General features: G+C 42.5%; 1 protein-coding gene across 1 annotated transcript; it reads right to left on the bottom strand.

The window, feature by feature from the left end:
• Positions 1-7,184: 7,184 nt before the first annotated feature.
• On the bottom strand, positions 7,185-8,269 carry LOC135277208 (HUWE1-associated protein modifying stress responses 1-like). The gene has a single exon (XM_064382953.1). The coding sequence runs from the start codon at positions 8,267-8,269 to the stop codon at positions 7,682-7,684; it is 588 nt and encodes a 195-aa protein (XP_064239023.1). The 3' UTR covers positions 7,185-7,681.
• Between the last annotated feature and the right edge of the window lie 2,894 nt (positions 8,270-11,163).

The following is an 11,163-nucleotide window of genomic DNA, read 5'->3' as shown; positions in this document are numbered from 1 at the left end:
ATTCTATATTCAAGTATTGATCTTTATCAACTTGTATGCTTTTGTTAAACATCTGTATGCTAACATGAGGTATATTTTATGCCCTTTGCAAAATAAAATCGTGCAGAACACCTGTTTTATTTTTTCCCTTTCTTCATAAATCAGCTAGACTTGATCTTAAAGCACTAGAACAAAAACCTCCATGAGAACAAGGCTTTGTTTACTTTCCTGCTGTACCCCGGTACCTCAAACAGCTCCTGCCACAGAGTAGACATTAGAGAAACAGAACAAATTATTGAATAAATATTTGTCACTCTATGCAAGATAGGCATATGCAGGACAGTTCTCTGGGTGGACTTAGACCAACCCAGTTTACCCTTCTTTCTTGTTTGTATTAGTAGTTCTCAAGAAAAACCACGGAATGTGTTGAGAATGCAACATCCTGAGCTGGCGGGGAATGGCCAGAACAGCCCATGCTGTGTTCCAGTCCCTCCCACAACAGATGTCCATCAGCACTTTAGCCCAGCAACTCATGTTGCTCCAGGATATAGAAAGCCAGGGCCAGCTGCTGTCTGGGGTCCCTCAGCTGTAGTGAAAATAGGGCACACACAGATGAGACTCCATCCCCCATTAGTAGCTTTCCCAAGCCTTGGGGCACTGAATCCTTGCCTTCTGTTGTCACTTGCTGCCTATCTGTAAGTAATAAACCCACTTCTTGTAAACTGCTGTGGTCGGTGGGGGGTGGTCTTGACTCACCAGACTTGAGACAAGTTGGTGACCAGTGCACAGTGAACCGGCTTCCCACTATACAACTCACATACTACAATAATCAATGATTTTTCCTCGAAAATAACTAGATCCATATGATAACACTGTGGCTGAAAAGTTTAACAGCGAGTTGCCTGGAGGAGCATATCTGGGCCTTCCTCTGCTCATTACCCTGGTGCACTGAGTTCTCTGGGTGTGAACTGAAAGAGTTGGCTTACTCAGAAGGGATAGGTTGAGAAAAGGAGCAGAGGGACAGCTGAGACTGTTAGTAAACAAGGCAAATAAAAATCTGAAATGGTGACCCAAACAGTGGGCAGGCTAGAGATCAATTCTCATAGATCTTTCTCTGTCTGGCAAAAACCAAGTGTCACATCATCAGGATTGGAATAATAGACGACCAGTAAAAAAAACCCCTCTTCTCTGCTGCCTTAAAACTCTATCATTCATAGTGACCAGGTGCCCCAGAGCAGCTCTTCCAAGCAGTTACCACTTTTCCTACACCCTCTATTGCCTGCTTTCCTAATTCTCCAGCCACTATCACCTCTTCCTTGCTCTGAAAACCAAGGTTGCCTAAAAGATGCTCCTCAACCTCCTTGGACTCTATTCCCACATGGCAGTGCCCCATCTCCTGCCTTCCCATAAGGCTCACCCTTCCCTCGCCATGATGCCAGCTCTTCCTGTTCCTCTAGCACACAGCTCCACGAGGTATATCCTCTCCCCGTCTCACCTTTAACCTTCCCTGATATTAGACATTCAGGTGCACTTGAGGATAATTCTCTTTCTAGACTTGTTTTTCTTTTTAATTGTTTGAGAACCCCTGGTGGGTCTTGAGATAAATGTGGTGGGCTGTGAGCAGAATTTTTTTAGATTGAAAACAGATAAGACTAGATTCAAATAGAGAGTTAATTTTTAAAGAATACCAGAGGTGAGAGCACGTAGGAGAGCTAAGTATTGATCTGAAACTTTGGTTTCAATTATATACACAAGTATATATACTGGATTGCAACATAAAATGGATTTCTTACCGTAGGTTTTACTGAAAACTGTTTGCAAAACATTGGCTTAGCTACTATTTACAGTCTTTCCTTTCACTCCTAAACCTCACAAAAGAAGGCTCCATAAGTGCTGCCTCGATTTGTTCAGTGCCCAATTACCCCTCAACTGTCTTATTCGCCACTGCCCACCATCATCTTTGAAAATCTTTCTTCCCTTAGCTTCATTTCACCCTTCTTTCTTGGTGGTGCTCCTGGTTATCTCTACTTCACCTTCCCTCTCTTCTTAACCCTAAGTATACCTTAAGATTCTGTTCCCTGTCCTTTTCTCTATTCAGAAGACATTTCAGCTACATAGGTCTTTTATAGAGAGCAAAGTTTCTTAATCTCAGCACTACTGACATTCAAGGCAAGATAATTTTTCACTGTAGGGAGCTGTCCTGCACATTGCAGGACGCTGAGCACCATCCCTGATAAAATAGCAGCTCTTTTCTCTGGTTTGGACACACAAATATGTTTCCAGACATTGCCAAATGTCCCGTAGGGTACAGAATTGCCCTTGATTGAGAACCCCTGATTAGAGGAGTCTCACATATACGGGGTGACTATAGTCTGAAAACACAGATAATAATATTTCTTAATAGAGGATGTGCCTAACACCATTATATGTGTTTCCATATGTTTCCAGACTTTATGACACCCTAATTCCAGACCCAACCATGTCCAACATTACAGAGTATTATTCTCAACAGCCTATTACACCCAGGGAGTTGTGTGTCCCAAGGAAGCCTCATCTCCACCATAAAGCTGTTCTTAAATCATGACTTCCCTTTGTTATCTGACTTATTTACACTTTTCCTTTGTCAATGCTATCACCACACTCCTCACAATTCTTTCATCCCTAATTCCTAGTCCCCACCCTTGGGTAGACCTCCAATGTCATTAACTGAAATATAAAAACAATGCAATAGAGTTTTATGCCTTTGTTTTCCCTTCAGTCCAATCAACCCACATACTTCATAAATATTACAGGCTTGTGTCACTAGTAGCAAGGTCACTGCTCCTGCTCCATGCTATGTCTTGTCTGCTTTCTGATTTCCTCTTCCCATGTCATGAGTTCCCTGGGACAGAACTCTTCAGGTCTGCAATGACTGTGTTCTAGATTTTCCACCTACACCAATGCTGTTTGTATATGGCTGGCTAGGTGAGGGCATTGAAGAATATTAATATGGTTTTGCTGTGTTCCCACCCAAGTCTCATCTTGAATTGTAGCTCCCATAATTCCTATGTGTCATGGGAAGGACCTGGTGAGAGGTAATTGAATCATGGGGCTGTGTTTTTTTCATGCTATTCCAGTGATGGTGAATAAGTCTTATGAGATCTGATGGCTTTATAAAAGAGAGTTTCCCTTTGCACGACTTCTTGGCTGCTGCCACCTAAGACATGTCTTTGCCCTTCCTTCACCTTCCACCTTTTGCCTATCTTTTGCCAACATTTTTAAAAAGAAATCTTTCTTTTTTTTTTTTTTTTTGAGGCGGAGTTTCGCTGTTGTTACCCAGACTGGAGTGCAATGGCTCGATCTCGGCTCACTGCAACCTCCGCCTCCTGGGTTCAAGCAATTCTCCTGCCTCAGCCTCCCGAGTAGCTGGGATTACAGGCACGCGCCACCATGCCCAGCTGATTTTTGTATTTTTAGTAGAGATGGGGTTTCACCTTGTTGACCAGGATGGTCTCAATCTCTTGACCTCGTGATCCACCTGCCTCGGCCTCCCAAAGTGCTGGGATTACAGGCATGAGCCACTGCGCCTGGCAGAAATCTTTCTTTTACAGCTAAATCCCCATTTTGCCCTATCCCTCCTCTTTTTAAAAAAAAATATATATCCCAAGTCATCAAGCAATCCTCTTTTAATCCATCCATTTCACCCACTCCTGGCATAAATAACTATACTGGGGTTAGTATGTATTATTGAACCATGCATGTTTTCTTTCAAAAATATTAATTTATCTGTTTATTTTTTTTAATTCAACTCTTGGGAAATTTATAATGTGATTTTAAGACATAGGATAACAAAGGAAGACAGAAATCAACTTAGCACATGCATACATATCTCTTTAAATCCTCTGTGAGTCTAACATACAGATGACTGGGTCTCATAAGACACAAGAAAAAAAAAGTAACATGTTGCAGACAAGTGTCAAAATAAAGCACTGAATTAAGTTTTTAAGCCTTGATAACCACTAATTGAAGTCATTTTAATTAAAACTATTTGAGGCTGGGCATGGTGGCTCACAACTGTAATCCTAGCACTTAGGGAGGCCGAGACAGGCAGGAGGCTGAGACAGGTAGATCACTTGAGGTCAGGAGTTTGAGACCAGCCTGGCTAACATAGTGAAACCCTGTCTCTACCAAAAATACAAGTATTAGCTGGGCATGGTGGCGGGCACCTGTAATCCCAGCTACTCAAGAGGCTGAGGCACAAGAATGGCTTGAACCCGGGAGGCAGAGGCTGCAGTGAGCCGAGATCACGCCACTGCACTCCAGCCTGGCCGACAGAGCAAGACTCAGTCTCAAAAAAACCAAAACAAAACAAAACAAAAAAAACCTCTCTGACAATCATTAATTGATATACTTTTTTTTTTTTTAAATAGAGACAGGGTTTCACCATGTTGGCCAGGCTGGTCCCAAACTCGACATCAAGTGATCCGCCCACCTTGGCCTCACAAAATGCAGGCATTACAGGTGTTAGCCACAGTGCCCGGCTAATTCATCTACTTTTGAGTAAAGCTGTTGGCCAGGCATGATGGCTCATGCCTGTAATCCCAGCACTTTGGGAGGCGAAAGAGGACAGATCATGAGGTCAGGAGTTTGAGATCAGCCTGAACAACACAGTGAAACCCGATCTCTACTAAAAATACAAAAATTAGCTGGGTGTGGTGGTGCACGCCTATAATCCCAGCTACTCAGGAGGCTGAGGCAAGAGATGCTTGAACCCAGGAAAGTCAGAGGTTGCAGTGAGTCGAGATGACGCCACTGCACTCCAGCCTGGGTGACAAGAGCAAAACTCCATCTCAAAAAAAAAAAAAAAAGCCGTTTACATTAGTCTCTCCCACTAAACTGAGCTCAGAGGCTTAGAAGGGTAATGAATGGGGATTTTATTCATTGTCACACCCTGTCTACATGAAATACTCGGCAGGTATCTCAAGTCTGCCATTTTCCTTCAAGTTAAGAGCATATTTATTTGGTTGGGCTATGTTTAATGGGCGTAGGAGTAAGGAATGGGGAAAAAACTGCGGGAAAACTGTCTTCTCTTGTAAATACATAGGACATGATAGAGGAGTATGAGTTTGCTTTGATTATAAACTCAAGCCTGCCTCAATAGATCAATTCTTTTCCCATGTCCTTTTGCTCTCCAAACACATGAATTTAGATTCACCCCAAATGTAAACCTCCAAAAATTTCAATTTGTCCTGACTTAACTTCATAAATTTGGCTAAGCACATAATATGCAAGACTGAATTCAGACATTGTATTTACTTTAACTATGGTGTTTCCAAATACATTTTTAAAAGAGCACCTTAACAGTTTTCACTTTAGACAATTCAACAAATCAGATAATAAGGACACCCAGTTAAAGTCACTAATTTACAGTACTAGTTAACAATGGCCCTATTACTAGAACCATTCAAATTACTTTCTTTAAATATTCAAATTAAACTACCATTCTCCTTAATACACTGATGTTCTCACAAACCAGTAGAGCACAACTCAGCATAATTTATGTTTCTGTAGATGCTTTCAAAGGGCCCTATTACTTCACCACAGCACTGTTTTAACCGTATGAATTAGAGGTATGAACTCTAAGAGTAAGAATACATTCAGTCTCCGATCTATACTGGATTAGTTCTACATTATCAATTTATTGGAGGGAAAGATCATTTTTTTCCCACACAAAGTCTTATATTCAAACTTTTGAAAATCCTCACAACTTAAACATGTGAAAATTATAAATGGTCCTTTCAACTGTATCATTATTAAAACTCCCAAAGTTCAGGAAAACAATAAATAACAGGTTGAACAGATCAAATATGAGAAAATGTAATGGGAGTTGGAGTTGGAGTTTTTCAGGGCAGAGGGGGCTGGCTGGCTGTTGTTACTATTATGTACACTACTGCATTAAGTTAACAAGCATGGTTTTTATGTTTCTTAAAACTATCTTCTAAAGTATTATAGTACAATACAATAAAAAGATACCCTAAGAGAAGCATGGAATGAGTCATAACCCTCTTAATAAAGGAAGAAAATCACAATACTTAAGGAGAGACAACTGCATCAAATTTTACCATGCACTACAATTACTCTAAAAAGCTATGTACACCTCTAGTTAATTGTTTTCCCAAACTTTAGGGGGAAAGATGTGAAACTAATTCAGCAGAAACAGATCAGTCACATTTTCGTCTGAGCTTCCAAAGTTCTGACAGCCTAACTACTCCACTGTATCAGGAATAATGCACTGTCTTAAGTACTGCATCCATACAACCTGAACTTCCCTGCAATTAATGTTTTTGTTTTTAACTGTCCTAAACACTATCTAGGGGGAAAAAAAAAAATGGGGTTTAGGAAAGAATCATGGTTTGCCAGAGAGAACAAGATCTCTACAGGTATAAAGTTTCAATGATTCAACTTCAATAAGTTTCTTTATATCCCAATATTTCTTAGTCCCTTACCAGGTTACTTCATTTTAGATGACCTGTACTATGGCCCAAAAATGTTAACTTTCAACAAGACTCATGACACCTAACTAATTACTTCTATTGCTTAGCGATCTGCATGATACATGTTTTCATCCGGGTTTCAAGAAAGTCTTATTCTGTTGCTTTTTTTCTATAGCAGTATTAAATGCTGTCACACAGGTTAACTCTCCCAGTTCTATTTGGAAGTCTGTATTAGAGAGCAACAGGCAACAACAGACTTATCACTGACTACACTCCCCAGGCTTCTCCAGCAATACTAAAATCCCTCAGTCAAGAGTGCCTTCTTACGACAGATCTGGACTGGGGAGATGGTGATCTACCTGTCCACTGGCTGCATCTCTGCTGGTCCCGCCTATTAAAGTGGAAGGGACCTGAGGGACAACAGGCTGAAGGAAAACTGAGTCTTACATCTGTCCTCTCCCACAGTCTACAGCATACTAGGTAAGAAAGGTGTCAAGGGAGGTGCCAGGTCCCATGAGAACTAACCCAACAATTTCCCACCTTACTTGCCTGTCGTGGAGCACGCAATTAGAAATGTAATAGAATTTTTTTTGTTTTGTTTTGAGATGGAGTTTTGCTCTGTCACCAAGCTGGAATGCAGTGGCACAATCTCAGCTCACTGCAACCTCTGACTCCCTGGTTCAAGCAATTCTCCTGCCTCAGCCTCCCGAGTAGCCGGGATTACAGGCATGTGCCACCATGCCCAGCCAATCTTTGTATTTTTAGTAGAGACGGGGTTTTACCACGTTGGCCAGGATGGTCTCGATCTCTTGACCTCGTGATCCGCCCGCCTCAGCCTCCCAAAGGGCTGGGATTACAGGCGTGAGCCACCACGCCCGGCCTAGAAATGTAGTAGAATTCTTAAGACACTAGAACTTCCTCTTTGACTTCAGAAGAGGAAAAAAACATGTACAACATGTAAGCGTAAAGTGATATACTCTAACGCTGCAGAAAAATCTGTCATTTTAACACCAATAAGCTCAAACTAACTTTCCGAAAACATTTTCTAGTATGGGTTAGCTGACAGAGTAAGTTCACCCATGTAAGTTCTTAGTTTACATTCTATTAAACATTTCTAGAGCAAACTGTTGCTGTAAAAGACAAAAAACTGTCAATATATCTGGACCTAAACCTAAACGTGAAAAATGGGTCCACAGGCACCCTCTTAACCATTTTCCAAAGAAATACGTTTAAACGGCTTTAGCATGCATGGCTTCCCGGAAGGGTTGCAAATCAGTCTCTACAGATGAGCTAGTTTCCGTTGAAGTAGCTCGGTTAGGGGACACTACAGTCAGTCTTGGGGGAGCTCTAGGGTTTCGTGGTGGAGGAACTTTTCCACACAGGAAGCTGATCAAATCTTCTCTACGAATAGTTCTGCGTTTTTTAACCCAAGCCAACACATCCTTATTGCGTCGCTGATAGCCAATCTGAATTCCAATATCAAAACTTCGTTGATGGGTATCCACGCTTTCTTTGTGGAGGTTGGTGACGGCGGTGGCTGCGTTTTGGAAGGGGACCCAGAGAGAAAGTCCTGGCTGCTGACACACTCGGTCTTTGTAGAGCTGAGCGACGGCGGTGGCCGAGTTCTGGAAGAGGTGCCACAGCTTTTGCTGCTTGTGCTGGGGCTGCGCGGCGGCCGCTGCCTCCTCCTGCAGCTCGGGGGGCAGCTGCTCCTCCTGCTCGGCCTCGGCCAGGCACTGCCGCTCCCACTTGGAGAACCAGTGCTCGGGGCCATGCTCCTGGATCTCGGCCTCGCCCTCCTCCTTCCGCTCATCCATCCTCCGCGGCCTTTCCGCCGCCGCCGCCGCGTCCTCCTCAGGCAGGGCCCCCGCGGGAGCGTCGTCGTCGAACGGCCCGGCGACAGGGCCTGGCGGCCGACGGCGCCTTCTCCTTGCAGCGACCCAGGCCTCCTGTAGCCCGACGGCCGGCGAGCCCCGCCCCGCTGCCCCGCGCTACCTGGGACGACCCCCGCCCCAGGCCTTCCCACCCCCGGGCCCGACCGAAAGTCGCTCCCGACCAGATGACCGCTGCCGCCCCTCGCCTAGCCCTCCGGAGCCGACCTAACGCCCCCCTATGGCGCAGCGGCCTCCCCACTGCCGCCGCCGCTGACCGCCGCGCCCTCCGCTCAGCCCAGCCTGCGCCACCGAGCCCACCCCAAAGACTGAGCGACGTCGTCGTCGCCGTCGCCGCCAACGACGCCTCTGCGGCTCTATCTGTTTATTTTTAATTGATAAATATTTTTTGGCTTTTTCTATGTGCCTGTGTCCATAAGCAATACACCTCTTTAGGATTTACTTATTTTTAAGTGTAGAAAAACTTAATGCCATATCCTTTGCCACACACTTTTTATTTAACTAGACATGATCTTTATGATGTAAAAAAAAAAAAAATACATAAAAAGTTTAAAGGCATCTATGGGCACAATGTTTAAGAACTCAGAGGATGACTACCTCTGGAGCCACAGAGGAAAATGCAGTGACTCCCTCTGGGGCGAGGAAAATGCAGTGACTCCCTCTGGGGCGACGGAGGGATTTACCTAAGTGTAGAAAAACTTTATGCCATATCCTTTGTCACATGCTTTTTATTTAACTGGACATGATCTGCATGATGTAAATAAACGTACATAATAAGTTCAAAGGTATCTATGGGCACAATGTTTAAGCCACAGAGAGAAATACAATAGGAAAGAGGTACAATTCCATCTGCAATGCTTCAGTTTTTAAAAACATGAAACTATAATAAAAGGTTCAGATTTAATCAAGAAAAGGGTAAATACGTATGTGTTCGTTATTCTCTATATTTTCTTCATCTGAAATAGTTCTAAATTTAAGAAAAAAAACCCCAATGGTACCACTAGAAGAAAAATAGGAGACATATCTTCCAAAATAATAAAGGATGCTAAAAGAGCAAAGAAAGCAGCATCCATATAACAAAAGGGACAAAATAGGAGCAAGTAAGCATTAAAAACTAAAAACATTTAAGATGACAGATGTCAGAGCAAAACTTACAATAAACATAAACCGATGGAATAGCTATTTTTTAAAACTAACATACAATAAATAGATGAGCCAGTCTTACTCAAGACTGGGATACTTTCCATAAGTCCAAAGGTAAATAAGCACATGAATAGGGTGAAATAAGTCTGTGACTAGGGTTATTGTCTTCACCTAGAATAGATCACATAAATGAGAGCCCTCCTGTTTCTAATATCAGGAGAGTCCATACTCCCTTCAACAGAAATCCCTAAACTACTAATGCAACAAATAAAAGTGGTCTCTTCTCGTTAACCCTTCTTCTATAGTTCATCTACAATCTGCTTTTTCCTGTATTTCTTGCTAAAGCTCAGGAATCATTAAAGACTACAGGGACAGTCTACAGCCATGCTACCCCGGACTAGCCTGATCTAAGAAGCTTACTAGGGTTAGGCCTGGTGAGTACTTGCATGGGAGATGGCCTGGGAATACAGAGTGCAGTAGACTTAGAAACACAAAAAGACTACAGAACAATGATATTAGCTATTTTTACACTCAGATATTAGCTACTAATCCAGTGCTCAACCCTTTTATTAAAACCTTTGAAAATGATCATCGTCTTCAGTGGGTTTGGGCATCTGTACACTTGTGACTACCAGACCAGATAGTATAAGCAAAGCCTGGTGGCAGTTCAGGGTTGGTTCTTAGGAGATCAGAATGCTAAAATGGCTAGCTCATCATGAGCTGAGGACTTCCAGGATGACTAGCTGGGTTTGCTGTTCAGTTGGGATTTCTACAACACTAGTCCAGTGAAATGGGACCATGACCCAGGTCTTCAAGAGCAACCCTCAGGTTTTCTGCAGAGTGTAAGGTCCTCAAAGAAGAGGGTTTTCTATCTTGTCTATTACTGTATCCCAAGTTTCTAGAATAGTGTTTATAACACAGTTCATAATCAATAAGCATTTTTTGGATGAATAGAGTTGGACATAAATGATTATATGCCCTTACTATAAGGGAGAGTGGGACAGATAATATAGGCACTCAATGAAGAATGAATCATGAGTAAGAGAAAAATCAAGACTCAGAAAGTTTCAGTAAGGTCATGGCATATAATAGGTAGCAGAGTTAAGACTTAAACCCTAGATTCTTTCCACCATATCAAACTGGCTTTCCAGAATAATATACTTGATGGTATTCCAAGTTCCAATAAGCTTTTCTATGCTGTCACACCATGAGCACAAGCTCTCTGACCTCAGTCCCTTCAGTAAGAGAGAGAGAAGAGTGACAGTAATTATAAGAGGAAAAATCAAATTCTTAAATAAGGGCCAAAGAACCATGTAAGATGACACCATTCCCATTTTACAGATGAGGAAACTGAATACAGAAAGATTAAATAACTTGCTCAAAGTCATGCACAGCTCCTACGTGGCAGAGCCAGAATTCAAACCATGATAGCTTGGTCTCAGTGTACACACATAAGCACTTTATCACTGCCTCAGAAATGTAGTCCTATGTCTCATAGTGAAGAAAAATTTGAAATACGTTAAGTCAAACTAATGTTTCCAAGCCTCCATTTACTGTGATTTGGGGCAAGTTACCTAGAGTCTCTGTGTCTTCAATTTTCTCACCTATAAAATGGGTACAGTATTAATACCTACTTTGTAGGCTGTTGAGAAGATTAAACAACATATGAAAAACTT

This window comes from Aotus nancymaae, unplaced genomic scaffold, assembly GCF_030222135.1.
Source record: "Aotus nancymaae isolate 86718 unplaced genomic scaffold, 86718_ANA_hifiasm-v0.15.2.pri h1tg000030l, whole genome shotgun sequence".
Classification (NCBI taxonomy): domain Eukaryota; kingdom Metazoa; phylum Chordata; class Mammalia; order Primates; family Aotidae; genus Aotus; species Aotus nancymaae.
Note: the sequence above shows the minus strand (reverse complement) of the source record. Positions and strands in the feature narration are given on the sequence as shown.